At 37.4% G+C, this 20322-nt stretch overlaps 1 protein-coding gene across 1 annotated transcript; it reads left to right on the top strand.

Annotated features, from left to right (window-relative positions):
* The first annotated feature begins 2212 nt into the window (after positions 1-2212).
* On the top strand, positions 2213-5028 carry LOC130463743 (uncharacterized). The gene is made up of 2 exons (XM_056832966.1): positions 2213-2259; positions 4306-5028. Exon 2 carries the CDS (start codon positions 4316-4318, stop codon positions 4853-4855), a length of 540 nt encoding a protein of 179 aa, XP_056688944.1. The 5' UTR covers positions 2213-2259; positions 4306-4315; the 3' UTR covers positions 4856-5028.
* Positions 5029-20322: the final 15294 nt, after the last annotated feature.

Raw genomic sequence — 20322 nt, 5'->3', positions numbered from 1 at the left:
TCATGATTACTCAAGGTAGCTTGTAGCAAACGATTCATATTCCAAAGGAGCAAGAATTTAACAAGGAAGCAGATAAAAAGCAAACGAAAAAAGCATAGAAAAAATCGACCAATTAAAAACGAGATTAAAGACTTCCCTGAGGTAATTAACGGTGCATTTCGCCTAACCCAACACGCAAAATCCTCAGCTCGTACTCTTCGAGGCCACCGCCTTTCCGGATTGGCCTAGAAAATCTCGAAAGCTTTGCGATTAAAAATAAAACCCCGGAAAATTAAAGGCTCGTCATTAATATTATCGGAACCCCCAAAAATCTCCTTAATAGAGATAATCGCAACCGAAAAATTTAGATCTAAGGGTTGATAACATTTTGCAGTAGATATAGATTGGGAACAACAAATTAAATAGGGTGTAGGGTAATAATTAGTGTCGAAAATACGCGAAGTGTAGCCATTTTTGAAGAGTTGAAGAGATCTATCAAGATCTTGAAGAAAAAAAGGGGCGAATGAAGGTGGAGATGGAAGGCAGAAAAGGGGAAGCTAGGTTTTGTTAGAAAACTCTTAGGTATCTCATAGGTTATTTTGCTCTCCCTCTCTCTAGACTTTCGTAGGGTGTATAATTACCACTTTATAAAGTCAACTTTTTAAAACTTACTACTCCCTCTGTATTTATTTAAGAGATACACTTGCCTTTTCCGGCCGTATTTATTTAAGAGATACACTTGCCATTTTTAGTAAATTATCAACCCAACCATCTAATTAAATAATCTATCTAATATATCATATGTCCCACCACCCTATTAAATAAATAATTTCATAACTACACCCCCACCCCCACCCCCCAACCCCTAAAATGTAATCCCCCGTAATTTTATTATATTTTAATTATATACTTTAACGTATATTTAATATATTTAAATGTAAATTTACGAATTTTAGAAATGAATATGTAATTGAAATATAATTATGTTATTACATTTTGAATATTTTAAATGATTTACGAAATCAAATGTATTTTTGAATTTTACGTTGAAACGGATTCGAATTTTGAAATCACGTTCTATTGGAATTAGAAAGCAAATCCCGATTACTATTCCTAGCCCAATTGGGCAAAGCCCAAACCAACAAAACCCATATGACCATACTCCTTTCTCTTTTCTAATTCATGTAAAACAAAAATAAAACCCTATTCTCTTTCTCCTTCCTCATTCACGTGAAACATCAACACAAAAGAAAAAAAAAAAAAAACAAAGCTCTGCTCTTCATCCTCTCGACACAGCAGCCCCAGCAACCACCTCCTCGCCGCGGCTCCTCCCTCGACGCCGGTGAGTTCTTCTCCCTCTCATTCGATCTCTCCTCCCCTTGTTCTTTCTTTCTTTTCTTTTCGTTCCTTTTCCTCTGTTTTCGTAGCTTAGCTTGTCAATTTCGCAGCACCACCGCGCCCAGCCTACCGTGTTGTAACCGCCGTCCGGCAACCACCCATCGTGCCGCCGTCCGCCTTGCACGGTAGCCTCCTCTTTCCTCCTCCTTTTTCTTTTGATTTTCGTTCTTCGATTCATTGCTTGATCTTCGATTTCGTGGCTGACCACCACCATATTCGCGCAGCAACCACCGCACGCAACCACTGTGCTCCTCCCTCGCCGCAAGCCGCCGCCGTCTACCGGCCAGCCTCCTCTCCCCTCTCTAATTCGTGGTTATTTCTTAAACCCTAAGTAAACTAAATATTTTGATTTATTTTGTTTATTTAATTCATGATTTGATTTAATAAATTTATGATTTTTATGAGTTAATTGGATTTTCAGATTTATGTAGTATGCTCAAATAATATATTTAATTTTCAGATTATGCAATTTGATTGAAATAATGGTTTTAATTATTAAAGTATGAATTTTAATGGTTTTAATAGTTTCGAGATCATGGTAGGATGATTATAAATTATTAAAGTTATTGTTTTTATGATTTCAAAGCTTGGGGAGTAGTGTGAAATTAGTTATGTTGCTGAAAATTTAAAGTACGGTGTTTGCAAAAAGTTTTCAACGAATTTCAGTCACTAGTTCAATAAGTATGATGCTAGGAAATCAAATGTTTAAGTTTTGATATTGGGGAGAGCTCTAAATATGTTTAGGATGCATTTAGAATACTTTATTATGGTTACCAATGATTAGAAATTGATTGGTATTACTTATTGGTTGTTTTAGGCGGAGAATTCTCTCTAGGCGACTTTTGAAAGTGTTAAGGTGGCCTATCAGTTTGTTTACACAAGGTACGTACATACCTGTGTGCCTGGAATGTGTGCTAATTGTTGAAACCATGTTGAATCTTGTTGTTGAACTTGGTTATGTTAATATTATTGTGGAACTTGGTGATGTTGATATTATGGACGAACTGGGTTATATTGAATGTGCATGTTTAATACTGTTGGACAAACTTATTGAACTTATTTTGCACTATAAGAACTGTAACATGTTAGTATGGATGTTTGATACAAACATGTTGGTTGGGAACACTAGATTATTCTATATGATTGGGTTGGATCAATTGGTTGTTGTTCCCTTTCTATCTTTTCACTACTTTATAAGGGCGGAGGACCTTGTTTAGTAGGTTGAAACTTTATGCCCATATACAGGGTTGCTCATGGTTAAAGGAAAGGTTGGGTTAAGTTGGAATGAGTCTTGATTGATGCTTTTATGATCACTTACTTAATTCCAAGATAAAAACAGTTGTGAACAAATGTGAATTGTCTGGCTTATGTAATGGTCGAGTCATAACGGAATCCCAATTTGTAAATCATGTAAAGTGAAACTGAATAGCAATAGCTTTAGACTGTGCACGTCTGAAGTGACGGACAAACAGGAGTTGGGGTTCATGGTGGTAGCCCATGGCCTTTTCTGGGACCGGATTGATCACCGTGTCCTATTTTTATTTAAACGTTCCTCGATATCGCAGGTCACTGAGGTCACGGAGTCGCGCCCGTACCTCGTCTTCCTTAGTGAAGACTTCTGGATGGTCAACTCGGTCCATTGTCTATTTCAACTAAAATAATGTTATGGTTATTAAGCCTAGCTTAGTCTAGTCAAGTATAATCGTCAATTTATTATGTTTTGTCTGTCCTTACTTATACTTAGTAGTATCATGTTAGGGTTGTTGGTTTGATAGTATCATGCTAGGATTGTTGTTGTTTTAGTATGTAGTACTCAGCTTTGCTGATTACGTGCTTTGTTTGTGTGTGTTGATCATGGCTATGCCTTATTGATCCTGTGATGACCCATCTCTGGTGAGCAGTCTCTAAGGATCAATAAGCGTTGCCCATCTACAGGTTTGAAGATGATGCATCATTGGGATCGGGATTAGAGAGCTTGTAGTTCTATTCGGTTAATTAAGTGATTTAATTTGTTAACTTGGATTTGAAATTTGTCGTACTATTCGTATTTCCTTAATTCAGTTAATTGGTTTGGACCTAATATGTAATAGCTTATTTATGAACCTAAAAGTTAGTTTATGTTTTCCGCTGCAAAATTCTGAATAAGCCGTAACGTTTTCACACGGGCGATAATACTTTGATAATTCCCTACAGTTATATTTAAAAAGGGGTTATTTTAGAAAATGGGAATTGTCGGGGTGTTACAAAGTGGTATTTTTGAGCTAAAGGTTTCACTGACATTTCGTGTCTACCTTTTATATCTTAGGCGCCTAACCAACTAATTAGTTATGTAAAAGTAATTTCACATTAGTGAATAAATTTAAAGTTATTAGCTAGAAATGTTTGAATTTATTTTAATATTGACTCTTGAATCGTGCTTTGAAATACGTTTTTATGCGAATAAATGTATTTCGATTCTTTTGAAATTTAAATTAATATTTCAAAAAAAAAAAAAAAAAAAAAAAAAAAAAAAAAAAAAAAAAAAAAAAAAAAAAAAAATTTTACTGCTGCTGCTGCTACAGTACCGTGAAAAAAAAAAAAAAAAAAAAAAAAAAAAAAAAAAAAAAAAAAAAATTAATTATTTATCGTTTAATAATTATTCTTTTAATCAATCTAATTCGTATAAATCATTCTTGTTTATCCTTTTATGCTTCAATGTTTCATATACTATGATTATTTTGAGAGTTGGGTAGTATAGGAAAGGGCATATAGAATAGAAGCATTGTGCATGCATTATGTCAACATGATTGTAATTTCTCTACCTGCTAACTGTTGTGTCTTTCCTATGCATTGCGATTGATATATATTCTTACTTATTGTGTATTGTGGGATCATACGGTAAGTGAGAGTACTAATTACTAACATAGAAACTATGTTTAATTGTTATAGATCACTAATCATGTCTGGCATACAAGGAAATAGAATAGGGAGCAACTCTAACCCTATTATTCTAAGCGATGATGAAAATGAAATGGATTACGAGTCTGACATTAACAGTTACACCAGCCGTGAACTTGTTCTGCGTCGAGTTTTAAGAGCAGGAGAACCTGATAGTGATGATGAAGCCCTTCGTGAATTTGATCGTGCTAGAGGGCAAACTAGGGTCGATATTTATCAAGCTGTTTTGAGACCTGAAAGCGATTCGGAGCCTGAGTTTGAGCATGAATTTGGGTTTGAGTTCGAACAAGAATTTGAGTTTGAGTTCGAACATGAATTAGAGGTTGAACCTGAGTTTGAGTTTGAGCCCGAACATGAACCTGAACCTGAGCCTGAGCCAGAGGAAGCTAATCATCAATTTCAAGGTCTACGAAGATCCTCTAGGCCAAGAAAAGAAGCTTATTATTTTGATATGGATGACGATGATGAACTTAAATATGAGCTATTCACCCTAGAAGGTTATAGCGAGTCAAAGGACAAGTCTGATGATGTTTCCCTTTAGCTTTGCTTACATATTTAGTTGTGTGTGAGAAAAATGTTGGTCAATCCGCCCAACCATAGTTTATGTTTATATCGTAGAACCTTTTTACTTTATTTTGAGAACAGGTGTGTGTTAATATTTAGGATTGTTATTGACATTCTTCTGAGGAATAAAAGCTAGATGATTGACTATCTAAAAGATCAGAGTTTTACGGGCACGCAAGGGGAATGTTTTCTTTTTTATTCTAACTTATTATTCGTGATGATTGAAGTCATTCCTTGTCTCTCAGTTGAATGTTTTGCATGATTGTTCATTTCGTGTGCATTTTGAATGTTAATGTGATATTGCATTGCTAGAGGATAATGTAAGTAAAGTTTTGAACCTGAATTAGAGCATATAAATTTCAGGTCGCGCTCTAGGATGGCCAATAATAGTGACCTAGCTGCTGCTATTCGCCTCTTGGCGGAAAAACTAACCCAGGAAAGAACTGAGCGTCCCGATTCTGCAGGGGACATGTTTGAAAGGCTTGCGAAAGTTAAGCCACCATACTTTAAGGGGCAGGCAGACCCCACCTTCCTTGAAAACTGGATCAGGGAATTTGAGAAACTATTTGGGGCGGTAAACTGTCCTGAGCATATGAAAGTAGGCCAAGCTGTCCTCTACCTGAAAGATGAGGCCGACCTTTGGTGGAGGGAAAATGGGACTAGACTAAGCGCTGCTGAGGGATTCAATTGGGATTCTTTTATTGTTGCTTTGAGGGGGAAGTTTTATCCTCCTTTTATGAGGAAGCAGAAAGCCCAGGAATTTATCAACCTTAGGATGGGGAATATGACCATTGCTGAATACTACAGTAAGTTTATAGCCTTGTCGAGGTTTGCACCTGAGGTGGTAGCTACTGAGGAACTAAAAGCTCAGAGGTTTGAGCAAGGGTTAACCGATGAGATCCAACTGGGATTAGGCGGGGAAACCTTTACGTCCTTAGACATTGTTTATGGGAGAGCTGCTCATATCTATGGCCTTCAGACCAGGAGAGACAAAAAGAATATTGTTGTTGGGGATAAAAGGAAAGAGTTTAATGCTGGGGGAAGTCAGGGGAACTTCAAAAGGAATAGAAATGGGAATGGTAATGGTAATGGTAATGGTAATGGTAAATTCCAGGGAAGAAACAACCAGGGGAATAACTATAACAACAGAAACCAAACTGACAGAGTGTACCACTGCAAGAGGTGCAACAACAACCACCCTGGGAAGGATTGTAAGGGGGAATTGGTAATTTGCAACTATTGTCATAAGAAGGGACATAGGGAGTTTGAGTGCTTCACAAAGCAGAAGAGAGAGCAGAATGGTAGTGGGAGTAGTAACCAAGGGAAACCAGGTTTTAACCATTCGGGAAACCAAAGTTCGAAGCATGCTGGGGCACCAAACAACCAGGGAAACCAAAACAAACCTGCCAATGGAAACAACAATAACAACAAGGCTCCCGGAAAGCTGTTCGTAATGAGTAGAAATGAAGCTGAACGTTCTGCAGACGTAGTTTCGGGTACTTTCTCTATCAACTCCTTACCTGTTAAAACATTGTTTGATTCAGGGGCAACATATTCTTTTATTTCGACCTCTATTGTTAAAAATTTGAAGTTAGTAGATTTTGAGGCAATTGATTTACCTGTTAGTATGCCTAATGGTGCAACAATAAGGTGTACGAAATTATTTAAGAACTTGCCTTTGAAGATAAAAGATTGCACTTTTCCATCTAATTTGATAGAATTTAGTTTGGGGGACCTAGATGTGATTCTGGGGATGGATTGGCTAAGCTTATACAAGGCCAGGATAGATTGCGAGATTCAGAAAGTAAGCCTAAAGAACCCTACTGGGAAATCAATATCATATAGACGTTTTGGGAAGTCTGGGAACTTTGGGGTGATCTCCGCATTACAAGTGAGGAAACTGGTAAATAAAGGGTGTGAACTATTTTTCTGTAGCGTCCAAGATGTAAGTAAGAAAGTCGGGGTAAAGATAGAGGATGTCCCAATCGTAAGAGAATTTGTAGATGTATTTCCGGATGAGATTCCGGGTATGCCACCGGCTAGAACCCTTGAATTTACCATAGAGTTAAATCCCGGAACCGCACCTATATCCAAAGCACCTTATAGGATGGCACCCCCAGAAATGAGTGAGTTAAAGACACAATTGCAGGACTTGTTCGACAAGGGGTACATTAGGCCTAGTGCATCACCGTGGGGAGCTCCAGTATTGTTCGTCAAAAAGAAAGATGGGAGTATGCGGCTATGTATTGATTATAGGGAGTTGAACAACGTAACAATCAAAAACAAATATCCTTTGCCTAGGATAGATGACCTGTTTGACCAGTTGAGCGGGGCAAGTGTATTCTCAAAGATTGATTTGCGTTCGGGATATCACCAATTGAGGGTAGCTGAAAAAGACATTCCTAAGACTGCATTTAGGACTCGTTATGGTCATTACGAGTTTACAGTAATGCCTTTTGGGTTAACCAATGCACCCGCCATCTTTATGGATCTGATGAATAGGATTTTCCATGAGTTCCTAGATAAGTTTGTGGTGGTATTCATTGATGATATTCTGATCTATTCGAGGAGTGAAAAGGAACACGATGATCATTTGAGGGTTATCTTGGAGACGCTTAGGAAGAACCAGTTGTATGCAAAGTTCTCTAAGTGTGAATTCCGCCTGGAAAAGGTAGCATTTTTGGGACATTATGTGTCAAAGGAAGGAGTCTCTGTGGATCCTGCCAAGATTCAAGCCGTGAGTGAGTGGCCTACCCCGAAGAATGTGTCTGATATTCGGAGTTTCTTAGGTCTAGCTGGGTATTATAGAAGATTTGTGAGAGATTTCTCAAAGATAGCAAGACCCATGACCAACTTGATGAAGAAAGAATCAAAATTTGAGTGGAGCGAAAAATGTGAGGAAGCCTTCCAAATTCTCAAAGAACGTTTAACCTCAGCACCTGTTTTAACCTTGCCTGATGGGAATGAAGGGTTTGAGGTATATAGTGATGCGTCGAAGAACGGGTTGGGGTGTGTATTACAGCAAAATGGGAAGGTGATTGCGTATGCGTCGCGTCAATTAAAACCATATGAGGCTAATTACCCTACCCACGATCTAGAGCTAGCTGCGATTGTTTTCGCTTTGAAAATTTGGAGACATTACCTCTATGGGGCAACATGTAAGATCTTCACAGACCACAAAAGCCTAAAATACATTTTCACCCAGAAAGATCTGAACATGAGACAAAGAAGATGGTTAGAGTTGATCAAGGACTACGATTTGAACATCCAGTACCATGAGGGGAAAGCAAACGTAGTCGCCGATGCATTGAGTAGAAAATCTAGCCATAGTATGAATGTCTTGGTAGTGCCTGAAGAGTTGTGTCGAGACATGCAGAGACTTAGCCTGGAAATAGTAAACCCTGGGGAAACCAAAGCAAAACTGAGCGCATTATCATTGGGGTTGCCTATATTCGAGGAGATTAGAGAAAGTCAAGCTGGGGATGAGTGCCTAGAGAGAATCAAAGAAAAGATGGGTCAAGGGAAAGAAGTGGATTTCAAGATTCATGAAGATGGTAGTTTGAGGTTCAAAGGGAGATGGTGCGTACCACAAAAGTGTGAAGAACTCAAGAGACGTCTTATGGACGAGGGGCATAATACTCCATATTCTGTGCACCCTGGGGGTGACAAGTTGTACAAAGACCTGAAACAAATCTATTGGTGGCCTAATATGAAACGGGAAGTTGCTGAGTTTGTGTCTAGATGCCTAACCTGTCAGAAAGTCAAAATAGACCACAAAAGACCCATGGGGAAAGTTCAACCTTTAGAAGTGCCTGGATGGAAGTGGGATTCCATTTCTATGGATTTTGTTACTGCCTTGCCTAGATCAAAGAACGGAAATGATACCATTTGGGTGATTGTGGATCGTCTAACAAAATCAGCCGTGTTTATTCCGATTAAAGAGACTTGGAAAAAGAAACAGCTTGCAAGGACATACATTAAGCATGTAGTGAGGTTGCATGGGGTCCCAACCGATATTATCTCAGACCGTGACTCAAGATTCCTCTCGAAATTTTGGCAAAAAGTCCAGTTGAACCTTGGGACAACTTTGAAAATGAGCACTGCTTTCCACCCTGCAACCGATGGTCAGACTGAGAGAACTAACCAAACTATGGAAGATATGTTGAGGGCTTGTGCAATTGACTTTAAGGGTAGTTGGGAAGACCATCTAGACTTGATCGAATTTTCATACAACAATAGCTACCACGCAAGCATTAAGATGGCACCTTTTGAGGCACTATATGGGAGAAAATGTAGAAGTCCCACCTGCTGGAATGATTTCAGTGAAAATATAGTCTTGGGAACGGAATTCATTGAAGAAACTGTCAAGAATGTGAAAATAATTCAGGCTAGAATTCAAGCTGCCCAGGATAGGCAAAAGAGTTATGCTGATTTGAAAAGAAGAGATGATGAATTTGCAGTAGGTGATAAAGTGTTCTTGAAAGTATCACCAACCAAGGGTGTGATGAGATTTGGGAAGAAGGGCAAGCTAAGTGCCAAGTATGTAGGCCCATATGAAATTCTGCAACGAATAGGGAAAGTAGCATACAAGTTAGCCTTGCCAATGGAGTTCGAAAAGATGCACGACGTGTTTCACATTTCCCAACTAAAGCGCTATATCCCTGATGAGCGTCATATCTTAGAGCCTGAGAGAATTCAGATTGATAGTAGCCTCACATACGAAGAAAGGCCTGTGAAAATCCTTGATAGAAAAGTGCGTAGTACACGCAATAAGGACGTCAGCATAGTGAAAGTGCTTTGGTCGAACCACGAGTACGAAGAGGCAACGTGGGAAGCCGAAGCTGAAATGAAGTTCAAGTACCCAGAGTTATTTTCCGAGGTGAGTTACGAGGGCGTAACTCGTTTTCTTTAAGGGGGGTAGAATGCGATAGAAATTCGCATTCTACCCCCCTTAAAGAAAACGAGTTACGCCCTCGTAACTCACCTCGGAAAATAACTCTGGGTACTTGAACTTCATTTCAGCTTCGGCTTCCCACGTTGCCTCTTCGTACTCGTGGTTCGACCAAAGCACTTTCACTATGCTGACGTCCTTATTGCGTGTACTACGCACTTTTCTATCAAGGATTTTCACAGGCCTTTCTTCGTATGTGAGGCTACTATCAATCTGAATTCTCTCAGGCTCTAAGATATGACGCTCATCAGGGATATAGCGCTTTAGTTGGGAAATGTGAAACACGTCGTGCATCTTTTCGAACTCCATTGGCAAGGCTAACTTGTATGCTACTTTCCCTATTCGTTGCAGAATTTCATATGGGCCTACATACTTGGCACTTAGCTTGCCCTTCTTCCCAAATCTCATCACACCCTTGGTTGGTGATACTTTCAAGAACACTTTATCACCTACTGCAAATTCATCATCTCTTCTTTTCAAATCAGCATAACTCTTTTGCCTATCCTGGGCAGCTTGAATTCTAGCCTGAATTATTTTCACATTCTTGACAGTTTCTTCAATGAATTCCGTTCCCAAGACTATATTTTCACTGAAATCATTCCAGCAGGTGGGACTTCTACATTTTCTCCCATATAGTGCCTCAAAAGGTGCCATCTTAATGCTTGCGTGGTAGCTATTGTTGTATGAAAATTCGATCAAGTCTAGATGGTCTTCCCAACTACCCTTAAAGTCAATTGCACAAGCCCTCAACATATCTTCCATAGTTTGGTTAGTTCTCTCAGTCTGACCATCGGTTGCAGGGTGGAAAGCAGTGCTCATTTTCAAAGTTGTCCCAAGGTTCAACTGGACTTTTTGCCAAAATTTCGAGAGGAATCTTGAGTCACGGTCTGAGATAATATCGGTTGGGACCCCATGCAACCTCACTACATGCTTAATGTATGTCCTTGCAAGCTGTTTCTTTTTCCCAACTAAAGCGCTATATCCCTGATGAGCGTCATATCTTAGAGCCTGAGAGAATTCAGATTGATAGTAGCCTCACATACGAAGAAAGGCCTGTGAAAATCCTTGATAGAAAAGTGCGTAGTACACGCAATAAGGACGTCAGCATAGTGAAAGTGCTTTGGTCGAACCACGAGTACGAAGAGGCAACGTGGGAAGCCGAAGCTGAAATGAAGTTCAAGTACCCAGAGTTATTTTCCGAGGTGAGTTACGAGGGCGTAACTCGTTTTCTTTAAGGGGGGTAGAATGCGATAGAAATTCGCGCTTTTACCTATTTTCATGGTATTTTTATGCATTTTATACTTAATTTTTAGCAACCTTTACATGTTGATGCAAGCAAATAGATTCTCCGCATAAGGAAATGTGTTCGTGAATATAACAAGTAATTCTTAATTGGCAAAAGAGTGCACAAGAGTGGCACAAAGTACGAGTACAATTAGAATAAGTTGTGAAGTTTGGAAAAAAATGTGAATTTTCGTGTCAAGTTTCGGGACGAAACTTCTTTTAAGAGGGGTAGATTGTAATCCCCCGTAATTTTATTATATTTTAATTATATACTTTAACGTATATTTAATATATTTAAATGTAAATTTACGAATTTTAGAAATGAATATGTAATTGAAATATAATTATGTTATTACATTTTGAATATTTTAAATGATTTACGAAATCAAATGTATTTTTGAATTTTACGTTGAAACGGATTCGAATTTTGAAATCACGTTCTATTGGAATTAGAAAGCAAATCCCGATTACTATTCCTAGCCCAATTGGGCAAAGCCCAAACCAACAAAACCCATATGACCATACTCCTTTCTCTTTTCTAATTCATGTAAAACAAAAATAAAACCCTATTCTCTTTCTCCTTCCTCATTCACGTGAAACATCAACACAAAAGAAAAAAAAAAAAAAACAAAGCTCTGCTCTTCATCCTCTCGACACAGCAGCCCCAGCAACCACCTCCTCGCCGCGGCTCCTCCCTCGACGCCGGTGAGTTCTTCTCCCTCTCATTCGATCTCTCCTCCCCTTGTTCTTTCTTTCTTTTCTTTTCGTTCCTTTTCCTCTGTTTTCGTAGCTTAGCTTGTCAATTTCGCAGCACCACCGCGCCCAGCCTACCGTGTTGTAACCGCCGTCCGGCAACCACCCATCGTGCCGCCGTCCGCCTTGCACGGTAGCCTCCTCTTTCCTCCTCCTTTTTCTTTTGATTTTCGTTCTTCGATTCATTGCTTGATCTTCGATTTCGTGGCTGACCACCACCATATTCGCGCAGCAACCACCGCACGCAACCACTGTGCTCCTCCCTCGCCGCAAGCCGCCGCCGTCTACCGGCCAGCCTCCTCTCCCCTCTCTAATTCGTGGTTATTTCTTAAACCCTAAGTAAACTAAATATTTTGATTTATTTTGTTTATTTAATTCATGATTTGATTTAATAAATTTATGATTTTTATGAGTTAATTGGATTTTCAGATTTATGTAGTATGCTCAAATAATATATTTAATTTTCAGATTATGCAATTTGATTGAAATAATGGTTTTAATTATTAAAGTATGAATTTTAATGGTTTTAATAGTTTCGAGATCATGGTAGGATGATTATAAATTATTAAAGTTATTGTTTTTATGATTTCAAAGCTTGGGGAGTAGTGTGAAATTAGTTATGTTGCTGAAAATTTAAAGTACGGTGTTTGCAAAAAGTTTTCAACGAATTTCAGTCACTAGTTCAATAAGTATGATGCTAGGAAATCAAATGTTTAAGTTTTGATATTGGGGAGAGCTCTAAATATGTTTAGGATGCATTTAGAATACTTTATTATGGTTACCAATGATTAGAAATTGATTGGTATTACTTATTGGTTGTTTTAGGCGGAGAATTCTCTCTAGGCGACTTTTGAAAGTGTTAAGGTGGCCTATCAGTTTGTTTACACAAGGTACGTACATACCTGTGTGCCTGGAATGTGTGCTAATTGTTGAAACCATGTTGAATCTTGTTGTTGAACTTGGTTATGTTAATATTATTGTGGAACTTGGTGATGTTGATATTATGGACGAACTGGGTTATATTGAATGTGCATGTTTAATACTGTTGGACAAACTTATTGAACTTATTTTGCACTATAAGAACTGTAACATGTTAGTATGGATGTTTGATACAAACATGTTGGTTGGGAACACTAGATTATTCTATATGATTGGGTTGGATCAATTGGTTGTTGTTCCCTTTCTATCTTTTCACTACTTTATAAGGGCGGAGGACCTTGTTTAGTAGGTTGAAACTTTATGCCCATATACAGGGTTGCTCATGGTTAAAGGAAAGGTTGGGTTAAGTTGGAATGAGTCTTGATTGATGCTTTTATGATCACTTACTTAATTCCAAGATAAAAACAGTTGTGAACAAATGTGAATTGTCTGGCTTATGTAATGGTCGAGTCATAACGGAATCCCAATTTGTAAATCATGTAAAGTGAAACTGAATAGCAATAGCTTTAGACTGTGCACGTCTGAAGTGACGGACAAACAGGAGTTGGGGTTCATGGTGGTAGCCCATGGCCTTTTCTGGGACCGGATTGATCACCGTGTCCTATTTTTATTTAAACGTTCCTCGATATCGCAGGTCACTGAGGTCACGGAGTCGCGCCCGTACCTCGTCTTCCTTAGTGAAGACTTCTGGATGGTCAACTCGGTCCATTGTCTATTTCAACTAAAATAATGTTATGGTTATTAAGCCTAGCTTAGTCTAGTCAAGTATAATCGTCAATTTATTATGTTTTGTCTGTCCTTACTTATACTTAGTAGTATCATGTTAGGGTTGTTGGTTTGATAGTATCATGCTAGGATTGTTGTTGTTTTAGTATGTAGTACTCAGCTTTGCTGATTACGTGCTTTGTTTGTGTGTGTTGATCATGGCTATGCCTTATTGATCCTGTGATGACCCATCTCTGGTGAGCAGTCTCTAAGGATCAATAAGCGTTGCCCATCTACAGGTTTGAAGATGATGCATCATTGGGATCGGGATTAGAGAGCTTGTAGTTCTATTCGGTTAATTAAGTGATTTAATTTGTTAACTTGGATTTGAAATTTGTCGTACTATTCGTATTTCCTTAATTCAGTTAATTGGTTTGGACCTAATATGTAATAGCTTATTTATGAACCTAAAAGTTAGTTTATGTTTTCCGCTGCAAAATTCTGAATAAGCCGTAACGTTTTCACACGGGCGATAATACTTTGATAATTCCCTACAGTTATATTTAAAAAGGGGTTATTTTAGAAAATGGGAATTGTCGGGGTGTTACATAAAATGACATGGTCCACACTTGTTTTACTTATTAAAATATCTACCCAGCCCCACTTGTTTTATTACTTTATTTTATTCAATTATTCTTCTTAATACTCGTGTCCGGCCAAGTGTATCTCTTAAATAAATACGGAGGGAATACCTTATAAAATTTTAATTTAAAATTACCACCTTATAGAATTACAAACCTTATGTTTTTCCTCCAAAATTTTCACTTTTGGGTTTAAAATTACCACCTTATAAAATCACAAACTTTCAACGTTACTAACTATTAACGGAAAAAATGACAAAATCCGTTAACATGTGGTAACTTTGAAGGTTTGTGATTTTATAAAGGTGGTAATTTTAAATTAAAATTTTACATGGTGGTAAGTTTGAAAATATGGACTTTATAAGGTGGTAAATTTGAAATTTTCCTTAAATTTAAAATTTATTGAGCTACCAACTTTATCCTATATTAACCATGTCTAATAAAGGTTTTGTTCGATAAGAGTAATGTCCAATAAGAATAATTTTAACTTCACTATAACCCTAATAGTTAATACCCATTGGGTTACTATAACAAGGTCTATTTAAGATATGTAGTATTATTCTTTGAATTTTAGTGTTTTTTTAGAAGGTAAGATGAAATACCCTACTGAACTGATATCTCACAATTATTTTCAGTCATCTTTGCAGGTAGTACTCATTAAAGTGAGAGGAGATTATAAGGAAAATTCCCATCTCCAAAAACCTCCCAGTGAGGTTTGATAGCCTTTAACACTAGGCTTGGCTTTTGATTTTCACTTATTTGTACTTGTTTGAATTGATTTTAGTTGTACTACGTACTTCATATACTCTGTATTAAGTTTTGCTAGTACTTACATGTCTTGATTTTAACTTATCTAATCTAAAGTTATTCCCTATAATATGTATCTCAATTTATTACGAGTAGTTTATAGCATTTATTAAATTGTTACTCCCTCCGTATTTATTTAAGAGATACACTTGCTCGGGCACGGGTATTAAGAAAAGAATTGAATGAAATAATATAATAAAACACACTAGTGGAAAAACAATCATTTGCATCACCACATTTGCCTCGCACATTTAAACATGTGACGCAATTGACAGTTCTAAGCTTTAAAATTAGTCATTTGCGTCGCAGAATTATTAATCTGCGACGCAAATGACTCTAAAATGTTCTCAGAGTCATTTGCGTCGCAGATTAGTAATAATGCGACGCAAAATATTACCTCCTTTGCGTCGCAGAATTACTAATCTGCGACGCAAATGACTCTTTAAGTCACCTGCGTCGCAGATTAGTAATTCTGCGACGCAGAGGAGGTAAAAAAAATTCGGAAGTTTTTATATTCCTCACCCACGCGTACTGCACCCTAATTTGTAGAAGAACAAAACAAACAGGCGCAGCTACCTTCACGACTTCACCCTCATCCTCCATCGATCTTCGATCTTCTTCACCCTCATCCTCCATCGATCTTCTTCACCCTACACCAGGCGCAGCTACATTTAGAGAGAGTTTCGCTGGAACCGTAGGCCACAGCCGCCGCCGCCGCCGCCGCCTCCATTGGAGAATGCCCACTGAATAGGAATCGATCCCTGTCTCCATCAGGTACACTTACTTACCCTCAATTTCCATCTTCTTCACCCTAATTCTTCAATTGATTCCCTTATTTACTCAATCAGGTACACTTTCATTGAATTTTGTGGTTACTTTTTTGTTTAATTTGAAAGATTTAGGGTTTCTTTTTTTGGGTTTGGGATTTGGTGAGAAATTACGTGAATTAGGTCACTAATTTCCAATAATTTAGAACAATGAGGGGGTGAGTGTGCGTAATATTTTGCTAGGGATTATGAATTTGTTTTTGTTAATTTTGCGCAGATTTTTTTTGTTCTGACATTGTGTTCATTTGAATGTTCTGTTGCAGTGGTTTGGCTGAATTGAGTCTCGTTTGGGAGTAAGAAGATTTACTCCGATGGTAAGTTTCATTCCTCATGTTTCCAAAATGTATGAGACTATAGTAAGACTTTGAATTATTGTTGTTTGTTCTTGATTAAGCTATACATTTTGGCTTGCAAATGTTAATCAGCTTGAAGTTGTATGAATTCAGATAGAAGTTTGTATCTTTCTTCTTTACTTACTGACTTTGAATAACTCTCTTTGTTTCCTTTTTTTCTTCTTCTTAATTTTAGTTTTCATCCGAAATTTGCATTGTTTGTTTTAGAATGATTGATTGTTGTGATATATTGTGATTTCTTTGCTAGATTTTTTTACTCTTTCCCCCCTTAATTTCCTGGTATATTTCTTGTTGATTTCATAGATGTTTTTATTGATTTGGATTGGTTAGTTAGTGTTATAGTTGAGAATAATGGTTGGTTATTGATCTGGTTAGCGCTTTTAGAGTTTTGTTGGAAAGTTGAGAATTTTTGGTTTAATTTCTGAAGTAGACTAGAAATGTGTCATGAGGAAGGGGAATAAGGTGCAGTGATATACAATGTCCTCTTAATAGTATCAGTTAATGGCGACCAATTTGACCATAGACTGGTCGTTCCAGACTCCAGAACGAACTTGCTTAAAGTTATAGTAAAAAGCCTAGAACATCAGTTAGGACAGATTTGTGGCTTAGTGTCGCACGAACGCTGTAAATTCATAATTTAGTGTGCTTCAATTTTAATTTCTCGGCTTTTTTTTTCTCGGTTCAAATTTTTATTTTTATTTCATATTGTAATTTGTTTGATTTTGGTCTGACAATGGAGTTTTTTTATGTAACAGTCGAATATGCCGGAGAAATTGAACCAGTGTAAGCTTGATGCTCGCCGTGAACAATGCCTTTCGCAAGGTCCTGCATTCATTTTCTTTTCTTTTTTTGATTTTTACAGTTCTGTATTTTTCTTGCATAAATTAAATTGGAATCTTGCATCCACTAATTATCTAGAGCTTGCTCTCTTTTTTTCATTCACAATGAATTTCCTGGGCCCTTTGATTGTATTGGCATATCTTTCCTTTTATATATTGTGACTGTCAGGAAGACGTAGGATAACCTTGGTTATTATGGGTGCTTCATATGTAACCATATCTAACTTGGATGTTGGATAACCTTTATTTTTGGTTGTTTCTGGTTGGTAGTCTTTGTGATGATCAGTTGGGAAGTGTATATATGCCTGCTTGCTATGGTTGTTTTATTATTAATGAAACTTCCAAGTGTCCTGAGGTTTGTGATGATCAGTTGGGAAGTTGTTTATTCTAATGAAACAGAGAGCAGGTTGCGTAGGTTGTACTATGGCTATCATGAAGAATGTTTTAAGGTGTCTTTCGGTGAGTTTCTATTGCTTCAACTGTTGTAGGAGCTTACAACTCCAATGTAATACGGGCGAAGTTTATTAAACTAGACTTTAAATAAACTAAAATTGTGCAAAAGTATATTACATGTCTATAAAAGTAAATTGTATCTCTTGATGCAAACTAACACTCCTCTGTATCTTTCCTTTTAACCTTAACTTATACCCACCAACCTCCTTTCTGGAGGAAACGTTGTCACTAATGCAATAATTATCACTCCATGATAATGATTAGAGTAGGATATTATGTGAACAATGATTATAATGATGAGCAACTAAGGGAAGAACCACCTCAGAAGATGATTATTGACAAAGTTCAGATGAATTTGTATTATCCAGATTCATTGTTTAGATTAGGAATTTGGGATATGGCTTGCACACAAATTTACATTTTCCTCCTATGATTCTCCTATTTTTAAAATTAGATTAAAAACTTACTAGAAATGAATGAATTAGCTAGATTAAAATCTGTTAAAGGAAAATTATACAAAAGCAAACTTAATCTCTCTTAAAGTAAACTAAATTTCTAGATGCGTTGACTCAGGTTTTAGCTTATTAGTTTTTAGTATTTGGGATCTGAGTTAATGCCTCAAATTTCAGATTGTTTTTAGTAGTTTTGACTTGTTAGCCATGTACAGAGGGGTTGGTGATGCAGACTTGCTGCCACTGTTGTCCTGTGTGGACTGCTGGACAGGTGAACTATTTTGTACAATTCTGAAGGGCTGGTCAATGGTGATGCAGGCTTGTTGCTGGGTAGCTGAGTTGTTCTGTATGGTTGCGGTCCTTACCTTTTATGTCAGATTGCTGTGTAGGAAATCAGGTTGCTGGGTAGCCATTTCTTGGACTGGATTTGGCTGTTGATGAAATGACTCTGCATCATATTGTAGGATTGCATTAAGTGCTTCTTGTACTAACTTTATGGCTGCAGTCTGTTGCAGTCCAAGTTTCTCTGTCTTTGCAACTTGGTCATCAACTTCCTAGAGATTGTTGTTGTTTTTACTCAGCTCCATATTCAAGTTACTCATCTCATGGCTATTGTTTCCATCTCCACTTTCTTTTTCATCTGCTTGAATGATATCTTGGGCCTCATTCGTTTATGGTTCACTTAAACTTTTATGTTAAAAGTGTAGTTAGGTTATCAACATGTTGGGTGATCTATGGTGATTTTGCCTTTTATTGGGTTGTAACTAAAATATTAAAAAACGATTTTTTTTTTTAAAAAAAAAAGTCATTTGCAACGCACATTTAGCTAATGTGCGTGGCAAATGACTTTTTTTTTTCGCCTAAAAGTCATTTGCGTCGCACATTTAGCTAATGTGCGTTGCAAATGACTTTTCAGGCATGGTGCTGAAAAGTCATTTGCGTCGCACATTTAGCTAATGTGCGTTGCAAATGACTTTTCAGGCATGGTGCTGAAAAGTCATTTGCAACGCACATTTGCTAAATGTGCGTTGCAAATGAGGTTCATTTGCGTCGCACAAATGTGCGACGCAAATGACTTTTAGTCATTTGCGTCGAGAGCTTTTGCCACGCACGATGTGCGACGCAAATGTGCTTAAAAGTGCGATGCAAATGACCCTTTTTCCACTAGTGACAAGTAGAGTTGGGTAAATATTTTAATAATTAAACAAGTGGGAACCATGTCATTTTGGTGGGTGGGAGGTGGGGTGGATTTATGAAATTGATTTTTTAATAGGATGGTGGGTCATAGGGTAAATTAGATGTATTATTTAATTAGATGGTGGGGTTGATAAGTTACTAAAAATAGCAAGTGTATCTCTTAAATAAATACGGCCGGAAAAGGCAAATGTATCCCTTAAATAAATACGGAGGGAGTACTATTAAACACATCAAGTTGGTCAACTACGCTTTCACGGAATTTTAATTAGTTTGATACGGAAGAAAAGCTAATCAAGTTCTTTAAAAGAATGTTTTGGCACATAGATTAGCATTTTCTGATCCTTCAGTATTCCTTAGCTAGTATAAAGCACATGGTTTAGATAAAAGTGCTAATACTTAATCGTGTTTAAGATTTAACATTCAAACCATCATTTCTTAAAATAATACATTCAAACATTAAGTGAAATTAGATTTGACACGTGAGAACAATATAATATTGAACTTGATATAAACTAGACTTATTCAGACCCAAGATACGCAGCTCGACCCAAGTCACTGCCTACGACAATCTTTGTGTTAATGTGATATTCCACTCTTTCAGACTCTCCTTCCAAAAGTGAAACTCACATTAAATATTTGCTTGGAAGACAAGACAAGTACGGAATAGCAAGCAAACGGGTCGTCTACGGTATGCACATTCTTTCAAACGGGGTGGTTTCTACAATTAAAACCACAACTGGTTTAGTTTGGTGGTGTTACCCAATACCATTATCCCATCTATTACTCCTTCCGTCCCGGAATACTTGACCTGTTTTGCTTAACGGGTCGTCCCTTAATACTTGATCTGTTTCTAAAAAAAGTAAAAATGGAAATATTCTAACAATATTATATTATTTCTCACTCCACCCCTATTAACCCACCTACCTCATACTCCATACAAAAAATAATTAAAAATTCAACCCCTACTCTCCCCCAACCCCACCTCTTAACCCACCTCCCACTAACTACATTAAAATAATACCCCACCATCAACCACCATCTATTAAATTAAATAAGTCAATTCAAGTCCCTTAAACTCTGTGCCGGTCAAACCGGATCGAGTATTCCGGTATGGAAGAAGTGGCTTTTGACTACTCCTCAGTCAAGGAAGCAAAACCCTTGTTTAAAAAAAAAGAAAAAAAGAAAAACAAGTCAGCCAGTTTTAAACTTTTTATACCTAAATATTCTTCCTCCTCTACCCCTT

This window comes from Spinacia oleracea, chromosome 6 (assembly GCF_020520425.1).
Source record: "Spinacia oleracea cultivar Varoflay chromosome 6, BTI_SOV_V1, whole genome shotgun sequence".
NCBI classification, from domain to species: domain Eukaryota; kingdom Viridiplantae; phylum Streptophyta; class Magnoliopsida; order Caryophyllales; family Amaranthaceae; genus Spinacia; species Spinacia oleracea.
This window is presented reverse-complemented; position numbering and strand designations above follow the sequence as displayed.